At 42.9% G+C, this 20,060-nt stretch overlaps 1 protein-coding gene across 1 annotated transcript; it reads right to left on the bottom strand.

Moving 5' to 3' along the window:
* Positions 1-1,184: 1,184 nt before the first annotated feature.
* On the bottom strand, positions 1,185-6,474 carry prph2b (peripherin 2b (retinal degeneration, slow)). The gene is made up of 3 exons (XM_042323700.1): positions 5,235-6,474; positions 3,423-3,669; positions 1,185-1,748 (listed from the first exon to the last, which is right to left on the bottom strand). The coding sequence occupies exons 1-3, from the start codon at positions 5,813-5,815 to the stop codon at positions 1,542-1,544; spliced, it is 1,035 nt and encodes a 344-aa protein (XP_042179634.1). The 5' UTR covers positions 5,816-6,474; the 3' UTR covers positions 1,185-1,541.
* Positions 6,475-20,060: the final 13,586 nt, after the last annotated feature.

Below are 20,060 nucleotides of genomic sequence, written 5' to 3'. Positions count from 1 at the left end.
AAACAGCTTGGAAAATTCCAGAAAATGATGTCATGGCTTTAGAAGCTTCTGATAGGCTATTGGAGGTGTACCTGTGGATGTATTTCAAGGCCTACCTTCAAACTCAGTACCTCTTTAATTAACATCATGGGCAAATCAAAAGAAATCAGCCAAGACCTCAGAAAGAAAATTGTAGACCTCCACAAGTCTGGTTCATCCTTGGAAGCAATTTCCAAATGCCTGAAGGTATCACATTCATCTGGACAAACAATAGTACGCAAGTATAAACACCTAGGGACCACGCAGGCATCATACCACTCAGGAAGGAGACGCGTTCTGTCTTCTAGAGATGAATGTACTTTGGTGCGAAAAGTGCAAATCAATCCCAGAACAACAGCAAAGGACCTTGTGAAGATGCTGGAGGAAACAGGTGCAAAAGTATCTATATCCACAGTAAAACGAGTCCTATATCGACATAACCTGAAAGGCCGCTCAGCAAGGAAGAAGCCACTGCTCCAAAATCACCATAAAAAAGCCAGACTACGGTTTGCAACTGCACATGGGCACAAAGATCGTACTTTTTGGAGAAATGTCTTCTGGTCTGATGAAACAAAAATAGAACTGTTTAGTCATAATGACCATCATTATCTATGGAGAAAAAAGGGGGATGCTTGCAAGCCGAAGAACACCATCCCAACCGTGAAGCACGGGGGTGGCAGCATCATGTTGTGGGGGTGATTTGCTGCAGGAGGGACTGGTGCACTTCACAAAATAGAGGAAGGAAAATTAAGTGAATATATTGAAGCAACATCTCAAGACATCCATCAGGAAGTTAAAGCTTGGTCGCAAATGGGTCTTCCAAATGGACAATGACCCCAAGAATACTTCCAAAGTTGTGGCAAAATGACTTAAACAAAGTCAAGGTATTGGAGTGGCCATCACAAAGCCCTGACCTCAATCGCATAGAAAATGTGTGTGCAGAACTGAAAAAGTGTGTGTGAGCAAGGAGGCCTACAAACCTGCCTCAGTTACACCAGCTCTGTCAGGAGGAATGGGCCAAAATTCACCCAACTTATTGTGCTGAAGCTTGTGGAAGGCTACCCAAAACGTTTGACCCAAGTTAAACAATTTAAAGGCAATGCTACCAAATACTAATTGAGTGTAGGTAAACTTCTGATCCACTGGGAAAGAAATAAAAGCTGAAATAAATCATTCTCTCTACTATTATTCTGACATTTTACACTCTTAAATTAAAGTGGTGATCCTAACTGATCTAAGAGATTGATTTTTTAACATTTTGACATACAGCTTAGACAAATTATTAGTAGGTGTATGTAAACTTCTGACTTCATCTGTACATTCACATTTTTGAGTTTGGTTCTCCCTTCATGTGAGGAGTTGGTTGAGTTGTTCACTTTTCAAAGGGTGTGTGCATGTGTCCATTGATGTGTCTGTGTGTGTATGTTTGAGTATGTGTTGTTTCACCGAGAAAGATGTCTCTCCTCTCACTCCTTCTATTTCTCTTTGAGCTCCCGTCGATTGTCCCTTTGGGTGAGACCCTTTCAACTCACAGTGGCCACCCCCTCCTCAACCTCCCCCACATGGTTCCCTGCACCGACCAGGCCCTTGATCTTTGCTATGACGTCTGCCACCGTCTCCTTCACACTCTTCTCCAGGAGCCAGCCCTCGCTCTCACTCTCCGGGTTCTCTGGGTCGGCCATAGTCTCCAGAGAAGTGGTCAGGTACTGTAAGCCCACCATCACTCCTGCCTGAGGACCAGACAAACCAGATATGTACGTCACTGACAGAGCCTTTTACACGGACATGCTGTAATTATCAAACCATCCAAATGGCCTCTGAACCACCAGAGATCTCTGGTACCCGTTCTTGTTTAGATTTAGAAAACACTGATTCCAAATGTATTAATCTCTGCTCTAAATCGACAACAAAAATGATAGTCACTAAGGCTTTCCACTGGGCACAGATGTCAGATCAACGTCTAGTTTTGATTTACATTTGTTTGAGTTGTCAACTGTCGTGAATTCAATGTGAATTCAACGTGAAATCAACAAAACATGTAACCATGTTATTGGATTTAGATTAAAAGTTGGATGAAATACAGACCACATTCTCTTACGTTGATGACTTTTTGCAAATTCAATTAGTTTTCCACATTGATTTAACGTCATCACATTTTTTGTTGTTGTTGAAATGACATTGAAACAATATTTTCCCCCAGTTGGTTGGGTTTTTAGATCAAATCTCCCATTGGCGCCAATTGGACATCAATTGACATCAATGAATTGACACAGATCTCAAATTTGGATTTGGCACAAAATGACAATTTAGTGTTGTTGTTTTGACCCAGATAGCAAACCTATTAGTGCTTCTAGGAAGGCTACCTGTTGGTCTCTGCTCTGCCCAGATTAACCCCTCTAACCCTGATCCTCCCTCACTGCGTATACCACACCCACACAGTGGTGTAAAAATACTTTAAAGTACTACTTAAGTCGTTTTTTGGGGTATCTGTACTTTACTTTACTATTTATATTTTTGACAATTGTTGCTTTTACTTCACTACATTCCTAAAGATAACAATGTACTTTTTGCTCCACACATTTTCCCTGACACCCAAAAGTACTCGTTACTATTTGAGTGCTTAGCAAGACAGGAAAATGGTCCAATTCACACACATCAAAAGAACATCCCTGGCCATCTCTACTGCTTCTGATCTGGCAAGACTCACTAAACACAAATGAGTGTTGGCGTGTGCCCCTGGCTATCAGTAAATCAATAAATGAAAAACACATTGTGCCATCTGGTTTGCTTAATATATGGAATTTGAAATGATTTATACTTTTGATACTGAAGTATATTTTAGCAATTACATGTACTTTTGATACTTAAGCCTGGGCAGATAGATCAGACACTAGAGGTCTACTTTTGGCAAGTCATTTATATGAAAGTCAAGCGAGTGCTAAGACCAACTATGTAATGGCATGTTTCAGTGCCCGCTTGTAAGAAGGGCATCGTTATGGTGATAGTTAGGCTTGGTGAGTGCCACATGTTCTCCTAAAGTCTATATATATTCAGGAGGGTTGGTATGTGTGCCCACTGAACTGGTCAGCTGTGGCCAACTTGGACCAGCTGGACTTCTACTAATACTCACTGAGCTAGATAGTTAGAAATGGCCATCTTCTACAATATGGCCAATAATGGGAAACCGATGGACAGTCTTAAATTGTTCCATTTTTTTTACCCTGTTCTCCACACCCCTGGGCCTAGTCCTGCTGTGTGCCTTTTTAATGTGCCTTTTAAGAGTGTAATTGAATCAAATCAGCTAATCAATTCGTTTGCGTGTGGTTTTTAGCACGTCGCCAGCTACCCTCTGAAGTGAAGGACGTTTCTCCCCCCAGCCATTTCACTATTCTTCTCTTTCTCACCTCCAGTATGATGTACAGTAGCATCAGGCCCCCGATGCTGTTCATCATGCCTCCGTAGTAGGCGACCAGGGACTCGCGGCAGCCCCGGGTCCAGATGTTGAGCTCCTCGGTGTGGTGGTCGTAGTCATAGTGGGCTGAGTTGTTGGTCAGTTGGTGCTGGATGCAGGGTCTGGGGGAGCCGGGGTTGCAGCAGCTGAACGGCACACTCTCCATCAGGAACTTCCCTTCCACGTTGCTCAGGACACGGCTGTGGAAAGGCCAAGAGAGACACGTCGGACCCGTCACAAGTCATGCCGGCCATGTCACACACACACACGGCAGGTCATCCACGTGACAGGTTTACGTCAGTCCCATAACGCAGACATGTGAAGCATTGGAACGAGGCAACAGCTCACATGTCAAGTGTCAGTCTAGACTAACTGTATGACTAAGCGATCAGTCAGCTTTATTATATAGAGAGGCCTTGGCTGACAGGAGGAAAGTTGGGATCGCTTCAGGCTAATGTTGACGGTTGAAGACTTTCAACCCGGGTTCATGAGGACCCTCTTGATGGGATCATTCGTGAGTGAGAGAGACAGCGGGTATCTATTCAGTAAATTAACATATGAACACGCATGCCCAATGCACACAGTCAAGTATACTGTACGTGCACACACATATACATGTGTGAATGAACTCGAATGCCTTTAAACATACACACCGTTACACTTGTGCTATTCACACATTACCACACACTTCCAAACATATTCTTGAATTACTTTCTAAATGTCCAAATCATCCATCCTAAATATTCTAAAAATGATTGTGTCGTTACTTATAGATGATTTGGACATAAAGCATGAACATGCTACTATAGGTACCATTGACATGCATTGGATTTGGGCCAAGAATTCCCACAAGTTAACATTTGGAACAGTGGCCAGGTAAACAAAAGCGGAGCATGAATTGCTGTCATCCCTTATCCGTAGAATGCTGACAGGGTCAGGAAACCAATGTGTCATTTTGTCATTTGGGTGAACTATCCCTTTAATCAATGTCTTCAAATCAGAATCTAAATCGACTAAATATAGTATCAGTTGCCACCAAGGCACAATATTGGGGAGAGAGGGGGGGGGTAGTGTGTTTCTGTTAAGTGTCAGAGTCTATTGGTGACAGTTAACTGCCGTCTTATTATGATTTAGGGGGACAGTAAGCTCTGAAGGACGTGGAATTTAGATCCAGGGAGATTATCTACTTATCAGAACCTGGCACATGAGCCTGACTCCACTTACACTGGTATCCTCTGCATCCCACTAAGACTTCTTTAATTCTCTCTACATTTATCCTGCCCTGGCCCCCTTTAAGGTATACCCCTAATTAAACTATTGGTTTTGTATGTTTTACAGGAACTAAGTTGCCACTACCTTACACTAGCGACAGCAAGTGCTACCTTGTTTCATTTACTGTCCCCAGCTTCCTGCACAAGAACACAAGAGACCATATGAGTAAATATGGAGACTAAGGTTAGGAGTGAGAAACAACTCCTATGTAGCACCAATGTTGGTTATGTTGCATAAGACTTGGCATGAATTAAACAGTACTTCTTTCCTAAAATAGCCTTTCTGTCAATTGAAAGACTGAAGGGAATCTTTCGAAGCCAAGGAGCTCTGGTGGAAAGACAGATTTCTTGGTTCTGGCTGACACGCAGAGACACTGTCAACAAGTCATTAGCCAGCTTTTACTTTACAGCCAATTTTTGGGCCTATCTAGGCCTTCTGGTTACCATGATCCAACCAACATTGCTTTCTATCGGCTACTGATTTCAGTACTCACTCTTTGACCTCATCGTTGCTGAAGTCCAGATAGCGGTTGCTGATCCACTGGACCTCAAACCAATCCCTATAGTTGTTGTTGCCACAGCAGCGGAACTCGATCTGGGTCATGTCCAGCGTCCTCTTCATGAAGCAGCGCCCAGGTGTGTCCGTATCCTTGTAGTATTTGATCCCATTCTTCAGACCCTCGGCCAGGGAAAAGTACAACTGGAACTGCATGCAGAAGCACAGCAGAGCTGTGAAGAACAGGAGGATGTTGAAAGCGAAGCAGCCCATCAGGTAGCCCTTGACCATGGGCTTCCACTTGGCGAACTTCAAAGCATCCAGAGAGTCGTGGCACACCTTGCCGCCAAAAACGTTTACCCCGCAAGCAGCAAGGCCAACTAGAATCAACAGGTTGGGCACAAAATGGCTCTCGTTGTTGTCCATCATCTCACTCCTCTTCCGGAGCTCGATCTTAAAGAACAGCCCCAGACTGAAGACCAGAATGCCGGTCATCACGGCTAGCCAGTACATGAGCCACAGGCCCTGGGCAAGCTTCACCCGCTTCGGCAAGTCAAACTTTACCTTCATCAACACCATGCTTACCTCAGAGTGTATACTATCCCGAAATCAAAACTTGGATTAAAAAAATATATACAAATTTGAATATACAAAATAGAAAAAACGAGTTTTTTCAATGTTATTTCTTCAGTAACAGTTAAGACCTCAGTTGACCTTAGGCAACAATGTTCCCGTGGAGAGTTTCAGTTGGAAAATTGTAATCCGTTCCAGAAAGGAGCTGCAGAATGTGTTTTGGCAAGGGTTCCCCTCTTCATATCCATTCTGACCAACCTCAAATCAGGAAAGTCCATAGTGCTGGGTGGACAGAGGAGTCTGCCACCAAAAATGATAAAACAAATATTCACATAAAATCCCCCAAAATGACAGGATAGCGGGCTACACAGCTATTCCAGGTAGATCCTTTTCCTGCAAAAGGAGGTAGCCAGGCGAGTAGCAGAGTGATCAAGCCACAAAGTTGCAGTACGTCATCCTAAACCCTGCTAATCAGCCCTGATCCCATTTGTAGCAGATGAGCCTTGGGCTTTAATCTCTTGTCTTACCATGTAATTGATTTGTTGCTTAAGCGTCAGCTTCCTACATGACCTGTGCTGGGCTGCACTGGGATGGGGAGACCTTGGAGATGGTCCTGTGGCTGCAGGAACTTCCACCTTGTCAAGTGTGAACCAACTAGTGACAGCGCGAGTGGTGTTCTAAGAGTAAGACTCTACTGCCTCGGGTGTTTGCCAAAATCTGTCCAAGAAAAAAATTGTCCCGCCGGCTGAATCTAGTTGAAGGGAAGGAGACAGGTTAAAGAATGATTTTGAAGTCTTTAGACATGGGTTGTGTATGTGTGCCATTCAGAGAGTGAGTGGGCAAAAACAAAAGATTTAAGTGCCAGGTGCACCGGTTTGAGTGTGTCAAGAACTGCAAAGCTGCTGGGTTTTTCACGCTCAACAGTTTCCCGTGTGTATCAAGACTGATCCAAAGGACCCAAAGGACATCCGGCTCAACATGAGTCAGTATGCTTGTGGAAAGCTTTCGACACCTTGTAGAGTTTGTGCCCCGACGAATTGAGGCTGTTTGAGGGCAAAACGGGATTCAACTCAATATTAGGAAGGTGTTCTTAATGTTTTGTACACAACAATTTTCACAAATATATGGTACATTTTCACAACTCTAAGTACAAAAATCAAAACAGATCATCAACATGGCTCACGTTTCAAAACTCTAAGCACATTTTCAATTGACTGAGTACAACAAACCAATTCACAAAGTCCTTGTTCACTGCAACTCTTTCTATTTGGATACGCATTCAATCTAAGTATCTGTTTTTCAAATTGCTCTATTCACTTTACCTTTGATATGATTTTCTTGTCATTTATTAGCAATGCAACAAACTATCACTTAATCAAACTGCTCAAACTGATACGTACTGAACCAAAATGATATAGTGCATAGTTAACTTAAATCGTTTGTTTGCTTCAATGGGAAAAAGTAGAAAGAGTCACTCTTATGTACTACCATTTGGAATGATAGTGTAGTGTACAATGCACTGCTGAATATCTGTGTTTTATATAACAATATATTCCACTCGTTGTCTGAATTTCATTGATACACTGTAAGCTGATGGATTTCAAGCAGAGAGACAGGCGTAGAAAGTCATGTAGAAAAGGTGATCTTGTATAATGTTGCGTGGGGTACAGATGGCAACAACACCGTGCCACATTTTTTACACTAGCCAACTGCTTTACATTACTCCTGTTTTTGATTATTTTTATAAACATAAACATGTCAACTTGATGCAAATGTATATTTTCTTTATTGCATGATAATACTCTCATATAAAAAAAGAAAATAATTTGAACAGCTTTAAAATGGACATACATCAATCATTTCAAAGCTCACTACACTCAATTACAACATTTAAAAGGCCATTTCATTGAGAATGTTACAAACTGGATGATATTTGGTAACTTACTTTTTAGAGATGTTGATTGGGTCTAAATAGGCATTTTGCATTTGGTAGTCTAATTTCAGTGTGCTTGTCTTCAACTGCCATTTCCGCTTCCCACACTTCAACTCATATTTTTCCTCTTCCAAAGCATCTGCATTCACAAAATTGTGTGTGGTTATGCTTAGATATATTCTCCAGACTTGTCCAGAGGGAAATAGTTGATTTGTAGGCAACATTCAACTGGTAAAGTTAATTGTGATATGATAAAAAATATTTTTTCCCCTTTTAGTGTGTGGTGCCTGGCATTAACTACCATTTAATCCAATAGCCAAAAAAACACAAAATACACAGTTCAAAACTAGTTAGAAAGAAAAGTACATGCTAAATAGCATTTTCCACACAGCATTTGACTAGAACCGTATAGTTTTCTCTACTGGCTCTACATATCACTAAGACACACCCTTTTCCAATTATTTTGTGGCTCGTGTTTATTAGTCAACGAATATAACTAATTAGAACATTAACTTTCATAATCATTTGCATAAAATTTACAAATTGCAGGTGTCTGATGCAGTTTCCTTTTCCAGTGCAAAATTGAATAATTATGTGTTTGACTCAGAGACTAAAGCTTTGTTCAGCCCAACCTTAATCCAATTTGTGGTCCACATTTGTTTTAGTGTTTACTCTAGGCCTATCAGTATTTCAACAGTATGAATAGGCATTTACAAAATGCATTGTTCCCCACCCTAACAACTCAAGGGAAACACTAAAAGCTGTTGTTGACTGTCTTGACCTGTAGCCTATCTGAACCCCCAGGTTGGTTGTGACTTCTGAGAATAATACTAACCAAAGTTCATGTGAAGTCATGTGATGTTTATAATCCAACAGAAAGCCTTTATATAGGCCTACTCAGACCCTTTGGATGTTCAATGAAAATCGGCTAGCTATTTAATGGAGGTTTCCTGGCAGATAATGACAGAAGAAATACTCAATAGGCAAATTCAATTTCAATATAACTTACTAGCACAGATAGGACATAAACATTTTCCTACTAGTATGGTCTTCATGTGATGTGACAGACATCATAAACTGTACATGTTAAATTAGCCTACCAAATTAGCCAGCTTCCAATCGGGAATTTGTAGTTTTATTTTTCACATCCATGCACTTTCAGGACAGAATTTCACCGGGCTTTCCTTACCTTTATTGAGAGCCTGTCCCTGAGGTAACGTAGATAAGAAGTTTTTATTATTTAAAAAAAACTTCTTAAGGCTAGGGGGCATTATCCTGAATTTCAGTCTGGCTGACGTGCACAAAGTAAACTGCCTGTTACTCAGGCCCAGAAGCTAGGATATGCATATAATCGGTAGAATTTGATAGAAAACACTTTGACGTTTTAAAAATAGTTAAAACAATGCATGTGAGTGTAACAGAATTGGTATGGCAGGCGAAAACCTGAGAAAAATCCAACCCGGAATTATAATTTTTTTGAGGTCACAGGCCTTTCCAATGCAAGTCTATGGGTCTATATATAAACATATCTCCCAGATTGCAGCACCTATGGCGTCCACTAGATGTCAGTAGTCTTTATACAGGGTTTCAGGCTTGTTTCTTGAAAAACTAACAAGTAACAGTAGTTTTTCCAAAGTGAGCTCAACAGGAAAAGTAGGCTTTTGGCGCGTGTGAATGAGGGTGCGCTCTTCGTTATTTTCCTTTCCTATTGAACACCGTTCTTTCCATCTGAAATATGATCATTGATTTACATATTAGGGTACCTGAGGATTGTATAGAAATATTGTTTGACATTTTTGGATGAAGTTTACCAATAGCTTTTTGGATTCCTTTGTATGCATGTTGAAGGAGTGGATTACTGAAATCAATGGCGCCAATTAAACAGACTTTTTTGGATATAAAGAAGGACTTTATCGAACAAAACAAACATTCATTGTGTAGCTGGGCCCCTTGGGATTGCAAACAGAGGAAGATCTTCAAAGGTAAGTGATTTATTTAATCGCTATTTGTGATGTTGTGAAGCCTGTGCTGGTTGAAAAAGTATTTTGACGTGGGGCGCTGTCCTCAGATAATTGCATGGTATGCTTTCGCCATAAAGCCTTTTTGAATCTGACAACGCAGTTGGATTAACAAGAAGTTTTTAAAATATATAAGTCATTTGTATGTAAATTAATGTTTAATATTACGACTTTGTAACTTGAATTTGGCGTGCTCCAATTTCACCAGATGTCGTCGACAGGTGTCCCGCTAGCGATTCGAGAGCCCTAAGAGGATTTATTTTTAAGAATGTGAAATGTCAGAATAATAGTAGAGAATTATTTATTTCAGCTTTTATTTCTTTCATCACATTCCCAGTGGGTCAGAAGTTTACATATACTCAATTAGTATTTGGTAGAATTGCCTTTAAAATGTTTAACTTGTGTCAAAAGTTTCGGGTAGCCTTCCACAAGCTTCCCACAATAAGTTGAATGAATTTTGGCCCATTCCTCCTAACTGAGCTGGTGTAACTGAGTCAGGTTTGAAGGCCCACAAATTCTCTATGGGATTGAGGTCAGGGCTTTCTGATGGCCACTCCAATACCTTGATTTTGTTGTCCTTAAGCCATTTTGCCACAACTTTGGAAGCATGCTTGGGGTCATTGTCCATTTGGAAGACCCATTTGCGACCAAGCTTTAACTTCCTGACAGATATCTTGAGACGTTGCTTCAATATATCCACATAATTTTCCGCCCTCATGATGCCATCTATTTTGTGAAGTGCACCAGTCCCTCCTGCAGCAAAGCACCCCCACAACATGATGCTGCCACCCGTGCTTCACTGTTGGGATGGTGTTCTTCGGCTTGCAAGCATCCCCCTTTTTTCCTCCAAACATAACGAAGGTCATTATAATGATGTCATGGCTTTAGAAGCTTCTGATAGGCTAATTGACATCATTTGAGTCAATTGGACGTGTACCTGTGGATGTATTTCACAATTTTCTGGAATTTTCCAAGCTGTTTAAAGGCACAGTCAACTTAGTGTATGTAAACTTCTGACCCACTGGAATTGTGATACAGTGAATTATAAGTGAAATAATCTGTCTGTAAACAATTGTTGGAAAAATTACTTGTGTCATGCACAAAGTAGATGTCCTAACCGACTTGCCAAAACTATAGTTTGTTATCAAGTCATTTGTGGAGTGGTTGAAAAACGAGTTTTAATGACTCCAACCTAAGTGTATGTAAACTTCCGACTTCAACTGTATAGGCCTAGGGTTTCAAGCTGGTTGATTGTAAATCTAATGCTATTTAGTGATATTGGATTGTGTTTGGTTATCAATGCAACAAAATATCAACAATATTTATCTTCTGCTTGGATAGTTCCATTTGTGAAACTTATTTAGTCTGGCTTTAAATCCAGTTTATCTACAAATTAATAATTGATATGTTGGATTCAAATATCCATCTAAAAAAATCCAAGTTAAAGAATCAGGACTAAATAAATTGAAAATTTGATTAGCTTTGATTTAGTCCTTTTCTTTAACTCAGATTGTTGGTTGAAATCTAGCCGTGAATCCAACATTAATTTGTTGACAAACTGGAATTAAAGCCAGACTAAGTAAATCGCTCAGATGGAACTGTCCAAGCAGAAGATACTACTTCAAATGTTGATATTGTGTTGCATTGACAAACAAACACAATTCAAAATCACCTTCGAAATACAATAAATAGCCTATGAACTTGTCGACAAGTTACGAGGTACTGATATGTCGGATTCTCCAACTCAACCAAAAATAAAAGTTAAAGAATGGTATTAAACCAGATGATCAGATGGAATTATCCAAGCAGTATCTACATCTCCTTTAAATGTTAATATTTGGTTGTGTTGTCAACCAAACATAATTCAATATTACTTTTGCAATACAGTAAATAGACTAAAGTTGAAGCTCTTTTACAAACTAATGTAACATTCGACCTTGAAATGAATAACACATCAATGGCCACATGTTGAGGTCACTGTTACTATAAATGTCTTCTTTAAGTAATAATTTAAAGCGTGCATGTTCAAGATAGCATGCATATGTAACAGTATAACTTTAGACCCTCCCCTCGCCCATACCCGGGCGCGAACCAGGGACCCTCTGCACACATCAACAACCGTCACCCACGAAGCATCGTTACCCATCACTCCAAAAAGGCCGTGGCCCTTGCAGAGCAAGGGGAACCACTACTTCAAGGTCTCAGAGCAAGTGACGTCACCGATTGAAACGCTATTTAGCGCGCACCACCGCTAACTAGCTAGCCGTTTCACATCCATTACACATAGGTCGCCACAGATCTGTGGAGATCCTCACAATTGCTCTAATAATCTGTGCAGAATCTCGAACAACATTGATCACTTGCACCATGTACTTTTAATGTTATCTCAACCGCAATCCAGTTGATTTGGTTCTGCCATTAGATATTAGCACATTGATAACGCAATATGTTGTGTAAATAAAAAAAATATCCGACAATGTACTATTTGAACTGCTGTGCTTTTACAATGGTTGAAAGCACAGTGACAGACATTTGGTAGAAAAAAACGAAAGCAAAAATGAGACATTGTTTTTCCATTGGACTTTGGTTGTGCTTTTAGATGGTTGAAAGCATAGTGAAACACATTGGAAATCCAACTAACTTTTGGCTCTTTTTGAGTGGGTTAATATAGGATGTAATCTCATTGACCAATGTCCCAACCAAATATTACTCAATTATGAACGTTGAAATGGCGCGGTGTGCCCATTGGGTTGTTTTCTAAAGGTGACACCTGGAGGTGTTAATCTCTTCTCTTATCCTGCTGTAGCCTGTTCCTAAGCCTACTGCTAAATGGGATGTGGCTGCTGGCATCACAGTTGAGAAATAATGGATTAGCCCTTTTAGATATCAGACACAACAAACCCAGGTGTTTTATGCTCTCCAAGCTCATTTCTGCCGCTCCTCTCTTTTGCCTTTGTCCATAGTGACCATGGAGCATGGTAATACCCCTACCCTGCATCTCTACACTTCAGTCACTATGGATTATGATTGGTTGCCTACTACTAGGCATTCTTTAGATCAGTGGTTCCCAAAAAGGTGGGTCACCAAGAGGACAACTCCCATGTTCTGAAGCAGGGCTTTCTTCACCAGGCTCTGTTAGACATGTACCAATGGGCCTTTGAGTTGAAGAGAGGAGGTCTGCTGCAGGGACAGCGGATACGTCTCAGTGCAGGTTTTACCCCCTCCTTCATTGTGGACACACCGATGGGCGCTGCCACCCCTCCATAACAGTACAATCCAGCCTGGGCCAAGCTCATCCAAGGGGCTGTTCAGGCCTGTCCTGTCCCCAACTCAACACTGTGTACACGGTCACCAGTATGGGCCTACAGCGTCTCTCCACCACTGACCAGCCCCCAGATGGTCTACCACATTATAGTCCAACCCACTCCAGGCCCAGCGCAGAACCTGTAGACCAGTGCATCAGACTCAACTGCCTGGATCCACAGAGACCACCTTCCCCATTATCAATGTGTTTATCTGTACCACCCTCTCCGGGCATATACTGGCCAACCACAGAGCTGAGGCCGATCCAGTTACCGGGCAGAACATCAGGCTCCCAGAAAACCATGCCCTGTCATCTGCTGAAAAACTGCCACTGGAACATCTTTTCCAGGTAAGAACATATTAATAGCCTTTTCAAACCTCTCTGACAATACACATTTCCTCAGCCATGTTTGTCATTGATATTTGTTTGTAATTCACTGTTTATTTCCTCACTTACTTCCCCTCTCTTTTCATTGTAGTTCTATTCACATGTCAAACACTATCAGAGACAGAGATTACATGCAGAATTGACTCTCTCCTCCATCCCAATGTTCCCATAGCGTGGTGGAGATAACAGACCTGCCACTCAGCAATTCACAATGGACTACTTTATCAATGGACTACTTTATCTGCCAGTGAAGCGCAGCTAAACGGGGGAATCCATTTCCTACAGTAACTTACTCCTTCTGTGGCCACCGTATGACACTAATGTAAATAACTGTTGACATACCTACCCGTCCTTATAGCTGCTGGGTGACCTCTCCCTGAACTGTATAACCATAACACCCGACTTTTAAACTGGGGTAGTTACTGATGGTGTGTGTGTGTGTGAGTGTGTGTGTGTGTGTGTGGTTTTGTGTGTGTGTGTGTGTGTGTGTGTGTGTGTGTGTGTGTGTGTGTGTGTGTGTGTGTGTGTGTGTGTGTGTGTGTGTGTGTGTGTGTGTGTGTGTGTGTGTGTGTTCACCCTGAAGAAGGCACATTGATGGGGAAACATTTGTGTTTTACCCAATAGATCACCGGGGAGTTTAAATATAGAGCATGCAAATCTCTTTGTTTTTATAGTTTACAGTTTATTTGCCGTTAGTCAGCACCTCTACGCTAAATCATTTTCTCTGGGTCTGCACCAGCTCATGCTTTTTATTAGGTATGGTACAGTAACATGGGTTATCATGACTTCAGTCCAGACTATAGGGAAGCTGTCAGTCTTTAAAACCTTTCCCTCTGCAGTGGATGAGGAGTTGGAGGCAGAGGCCACTGAGGTCATGATGTGAAAGGAAGCTACGATGAGCAAATACCAGTCTGTTATGTTGGCCGAGTACGAGGTGGATCTTAAAGAGAACGTAAACACACACACAGAGTAGCAACGGCCCTTCAAATTGTTCAAAGGTTTTCAAAATCATTCTAATAAATGCAACAGTTGGACAGTCGATGAAGATACTCCAAACGTTTTGAATGTTTCAAATCCATCAGATTTTTGCACATAACACGTTGTACTGGCACGGACAAATAACAAATGGAGTTCATGGATTTTGGTGGGAATTTAGGTAAACAATTTATTCTATAATTTCACTTTTTTTCTTAGAATGTACTTATATATACATTTTCTAATGGTATCAGCTGTTTTTTGGTTGATATTTTGTGTTAAAATAAATACAATTATATGTGCCTCATTTGCATAAATATAGGGTGTGTGTTTGCATATATGAATAGATAAAGGAGTAGAACGGGGCTGCAACAACAAAAACTTTCTCTGTCTAGGCCTACCTGTACTCACCTGCTCTGTCTAGGTATACCTGCTCTGTCTAGGTCTACCTGGACTCACCTGCTCTGTCTAGATCTACCTGCTCTGTCTAGGTATACCTGCTCTGTCTAGGTCTACCTGGACTCACCTGCTCTGTCTAGGTCTACCTGCTCTGTCTAGGTATACCTGCTCTGTCTAGGCCTACCTGCACTCACCTGCTCTGTCTAGGCCTACCTGTACTCACTCTAGTCAGCTACTCTGTCTAGGCCTACCTGTACTCACCTGCTCTGTCTAGGTCTACCTGCTCTGTCTAGGTCTACCTGTACTCACCTGCTCTGTCTAAGTCTACCTGGACTCACCTGCTCTGTCTAGGTCTAGCTGTACTCACCTGCTCTGTCTAGGCCTACCTGTACTCACCTGCTCTGTCTAGGTCTACCTGTACTCACCTGCTCTGTCTAGGTCTACCTGTACTCACCTGCTCTGTGTAGTTCTACCTGCACTCACCTGCTCTGTCTAGGTCTACCTGTACTCACCTGCTATGTCTAGGTCTACCTGGACTCACCTGCTCTGTCTAGGTCTACCTGTACTCACCTGCTCTGTCTAGACCTACCTGTACTCACCTGCTCTGTCTAGGTCTACCTGTACTCACCTGCTATGTCTAGGTCTACTTGTACTCACCTGCTCTGTCTAGGTCTACCTGTACTCACCTGCTCTGTCTAGGTCTACCTGTACTCACCTGCTCTGTCTAGGTCTACTTGTACTCACCTGCTCTGTCTAGACCTACCTGTACTCACCTGCTCTGTCTAGACCTACCTGTACTCACCTGCTCTGTCTATGTCTACCTGGACTCACCTGCCCTGTCTAGGTCTACCTGCTCTGTCTAGGTCTACCTGTACTCACCTGTTCTGTCTAGGTCTACCTGCTCTGTCTAGGTCTACCTGTACTCACCTGCTCTGTCTAGGTCTACCTGCTCTGTCTAGGTCTACCTGTACTCACCTGCTCTGTCTAGGTCTACCTGCTCTGTCTAGGCCTACCTGTACTCACCTGCTCTGTCTAGGTCTACCTGCTCTGTCTAGGTCTAACTGCTCTGTCTAGGTCTACCTGGACTCACCTGCTCTATCTAGGTCTACATGCTCTATCTAGATCTACCTGTACTCACCTGCTCTGTCTAGGTCTACCTGTACTCACCTGCTCTGTATAGGTCTACCTGTACTCACCTGCTCTGTCTAGGTCTACCTGTACTCACCTGCTCTGTCTAGGTCTACCTGTACTCACCTGCTCTGTCTAGGTCTACCTGTACTCACCTGCTCTGTCTAGGTCTACTTGTACTCACCTGCTCTGTCTATACCTACCTGTACTCACCTGCTCTTGTCTATGTCTACCTGGACTCACCTGCCCTGTCTAGGTCTACTTGCTCTGTCTAGGTCTACCTGTACTCACCTGCTCTGTCTAGGTCTACCTGTACTCACTCTAGTCAGCTACTCTGTCTAGGCCTACCTGTACTCACCTGCTCTGTCTAGGTCTACCTGCTCTGTCTAGGTATACCTGCTCTGTCTAGGCCTACCTGCACTCACCTGCTCTGTCTAGGTCTACCTGTACTCACTCTAGTCAGCTACTCTGTCTAGGCCTACCTGTACTCACCTGCTCTGTCTAGGTCTACCTGCTCTGTCTAGGTCTACCTGTACTCACCTGCTCTGTCTAAGTCTACCTGGACTCACCTGCTCTGTCTAGGTCTAGCTGTACTCACCTGCTCTGTCTAGGCCTACCTGTACTCACCTGCTCTGTCTAGGTCTACCTGTACTCACCTGCTCTGTCTAGACCTACCTGTACTCACCTGTTCTGTCTATGTCTACCTGCTCTGTCTAGGTCTACCTGTAATCACCTGTTATGTCTAGGTCTACCTGTAATCACCTGCTCTGTCTAGGTCTACCTGAACTCACCTGCTCTGTCTAGACCTACCGGTACTCACCTGATCTGTCTAGACCTACCTGTACTCACCTGATCTGTCTAGACCTACCTGTACTCACCTGCTCTGTCTAGGTCTACTTGTACTCACCTGCTCTGTCTAGGTCTACCTGTACTCACCTGCTCTGTCTAGGTCTACCTGCTCTGTCTAGGTCTAACTGCTCTGTCTAGGTCTACCTGGACTCACCTGCTCTATCTAGGTCTACATGCTCTATCTAGATCTACCTGTACTCACCTGCTCTGTCTAGGTCTACCTGTACTCACCTGCTCTGTCTAGGCCTACCTGTACTCACCTGCTCTGTCTAGGTCTACCTGCTCTGTCTAGGTCTAACTGCTCTGTCTAGGTCTACCTGGACTCACCTGCTCTATCTAGGTCTACATGCTCTATCTAGATCTACCTGTACTCACCTGCTCTGTCTAGGTCTACCTGTACTCACCTGCTCTGTATAGGTCTACCTGTACTCACCTGCTCTGTCTAGGTCTACCTGTATTCACCTGCTCTGTCTAGGTCTACCTGTACTCACCTGCTCTGTCTAGGTCTACCTGTACTCACCTGCTCTGTCTAGGTCTACCTGTATTCACCTGCTCTGTCTAGGTCTACCTGTACTCACCTGCTCTGTCTAGGTCTACCTGTACTCACCTGCTCTGTCTAGGTCTACCTGTATTCACCTGCTCTGTCTAGGTCTACCTGTACTCACCTGCTCTGTCTAGGTCTACCTGTACTCACCTGCTCTGTCTAGGTCTACCTGCCTCATTAATTACTCTTGTTGTCACGTTCTGTTGCATAATTCAACAAAAACGATGTCAATAGCAGGATACCCTCAGATTAAACATTAACACGCTTGACTCTAATTTACATCTATCTATACATATTTTACATTGTTGGCAAGATCGGACATAATATCACTATAATCCGAGTGTTCGTTTTCAGAAGTTGCTTTTAGTTCAGCACACCTAATTTTTAAACATTTCAACTGTATCAAATTAGACCTTTTTTCAATTTCATTCTACAAAAAAAACACCCATTTAAAAAGAAAATGTATTTTTCTTCTCTTTCTTGTGATACAAGTGTCGAGACGATGTGTTAAATCCCCGACGCAGCTTTAGCATTCTTATAGAAGCAACTGAAAGACAAGGTTTTCCACTGAGCCCATTTCAGTCATTACTGGGGTGTCTGAAAGGGCATTAGAAACATTTTGCGCGGTTGTAACGTTAACGGGGGGGGGAAACGACAGGTACAAGCAAGATTTCATCTGGCCCCTTAGTCACGTTATCCTGGCGCTGGGTTTGGGTGTGCTACAATATGCATCTCTTTTGTGTGAAATTAAATTAAGGGACTATTTCCTTTTATTTCTGAAGATGAATACTGTTCATGCTGCCACACCAAACTGTGCTATAGGCTGATATTGAGATAGCTCAGCACTCGATTATCTGATAGCTTAATTAAGAGCATTACTATGTTAATAAGCTATTCATTACTATGCCTCTCGGTGACCAATCAAAATGTACAGTGGATAAAATCCAATGAACAAGAGGATGAACAATGCTTTTGCATTGAGAAAACTGGGTCTACCATGGCCCCAATGTTTGAGGAGTGGGGAAATGAGCTTGACAGCAGAATTGATCGATGGACAGCTTTCAGGGCTGAGACGGAGATCGTGAGAGGGGCGGTTAAAAACACCTAGAGAGGATGTAGTGAAAGTGTGTGTGTTCTGGTACCCCTATTATTGACGTGCTGTGGACACACGTGACGAGATTAGAGTGAGCCTTGGGATTGCAGTGAATTACTGTCCGATCCGTTTACAGGGGCACAGAGTCACTCACAGATCGGCACGCAATGAAGCTTCCCCAGCAACACTCATGCCCATCCATAATAGAACGGTATTATTATACCCAGCTTGCGGACAGTGGGTCGGTGGGTACGTCAGTGTCTGAAGGTATGGGTACACCCTTGGCACACCCATACGTGGGCCCACCCTTGCTATGAATATCATCGTCACATGGGTCTCTCTGCAAAAGGGGAGAGGACACCAAGTTAGATTATATTGTTTCAATCCACATGTGATAAAAACAAGTTGGATCTGATTTAAGGGTCCAAATTCTGATAATGAATTGTCGTAGAGATCTTTTTTTGTGTGATTTTGTCTCCAGTTTGTCCTAATTATTAGATTTACGGGTATTGACTCCTCTTTCAATTCAGGGAGATTATGTAGTGAGATGCTATATCATTACTATTCACATGGAGACCACTGGCGGAGCACACCCCCCGCAGCCCCACTGCAAGGCTGGGGAGCCATGAGCTTTGGGGACCCCCCGGTGGTCGGCCCCCCCAGGTCACATATGAACACGTCATAAGCCCAACATTTTGGTTTGATATTTTTATGAATGGAAATTAGCTTGCCGAAGGGGCCCCGCGAAACTGCACCACGTCACTGATGGAGACACAAACAATCCTATCATAAGTGTTAGAGGAGGGTATTTTTAGAGGAGGGTATTTTAAAGATTGTATTATGTATGGTCTATCCTCCTCACACACTCTGAAGGGTTTTGCCATATGTGTGAAGACACCACTGACCTCTTGGTTTGCAATGCCAAAACTTCATCCACTCACTGCCATCTCCTGGCTGAGAATTAGTTCACATGTATTTTGCATGATATTGTACCCTCACAAGGAATTCAATGTGCAGAGTGAGAGCTCCTCTGATTCAAATTGTGGGACAGGGATATTCTGAGTTCATCGTCACGGAAACCACATTTACTTCCTCATGGCCACTCTCCTAGATAGTCCGTTTCCAGCACTACCTTGCGGCACACAGGCCTCAGCTGCCTCACCCTCACAAATAAACAGTGGATTATGGTTGTCTGTGGCTAATTAAGGACCTGCAGAGGGTTTCAAAGGCCCGTGGCCACCCTCCTCTTCTCTCTGTCCTCCGTTCTCCGCCTGGGTTTGACGGTTCTCTAAACAGTGCCACATGTGAGAACGAGCCCTGCTTCCGGCCCCCGGTGATGATGAGGTGGGGGAAGAGAGGACACTGGAATGTGTTTGTTCATAATCCTCATTTTGTCTATAATCATCAGTTTTGACATCCTGGGACAGGTTACGGGCAGAGAGCTCAACTCTCACCTCTCTGTCTTTGTTGTGTTTGTCTGCCTTCTATGTTGTATGTTCCCAGCTGTCCCTTTGGTGGGGAATAGTGGTTGCTGGTGAATCTCTACACCCCCACTGGCTTGAGTATCTCAACATGAATGAAAGATGGAGGGAGGGAGGGAGGGAGGGAGGGAGGGAGGGAG

This window comes from Oncorhynchus tshawytscha, linkage group LG06, assembly GCF_018296145.1.
Source record: "Oncorhynchus tshawytscha isolate Ot180627B linkage group LG06, Otsh_v2.0, whole genome shotgun sequence".
In the NCBI taxonomy this organism is placed as follows: Eukaryota; Metazoa; Chordata; class Actinopteri; order Salmoniformes; family Salmonidae; genus Oncorhynchus; species Oncorhynchus tshawytscha.
Note: the sequence above shows the minus strand (reverse complement) of the source record. Positions and strands in the feature narration are given on the sequence as shown.

What these genes read in the sequence shown, in the direction of transcription:
- prph2b (XM_042323700.1), bottom strand. Translation starts at nt 5,815, where the DNA reads ATGGTGTTGATGAAGGTAAAGTTTGACTTGCCGAAGCGGGTGAAGCTT. An exon ending in AGCAACGATGAGGTCAAAGA is followed by an intron (nt 3,670 to 5,234) that starts GTGAGTACTGAA and finishes GCCTTTCCACAG; the next exon opens with CCGTGTCCTGAGCAACGTGG. An exon ending in TACTGTACATCATACTGGAG is followed by an intron (nt 1,749 to 3,422) that starts GTGAGAAAGAGA and finishes TCTGGTCCTCAG; the next exon opens with GCAGGAGTGATGGTGGGCTT.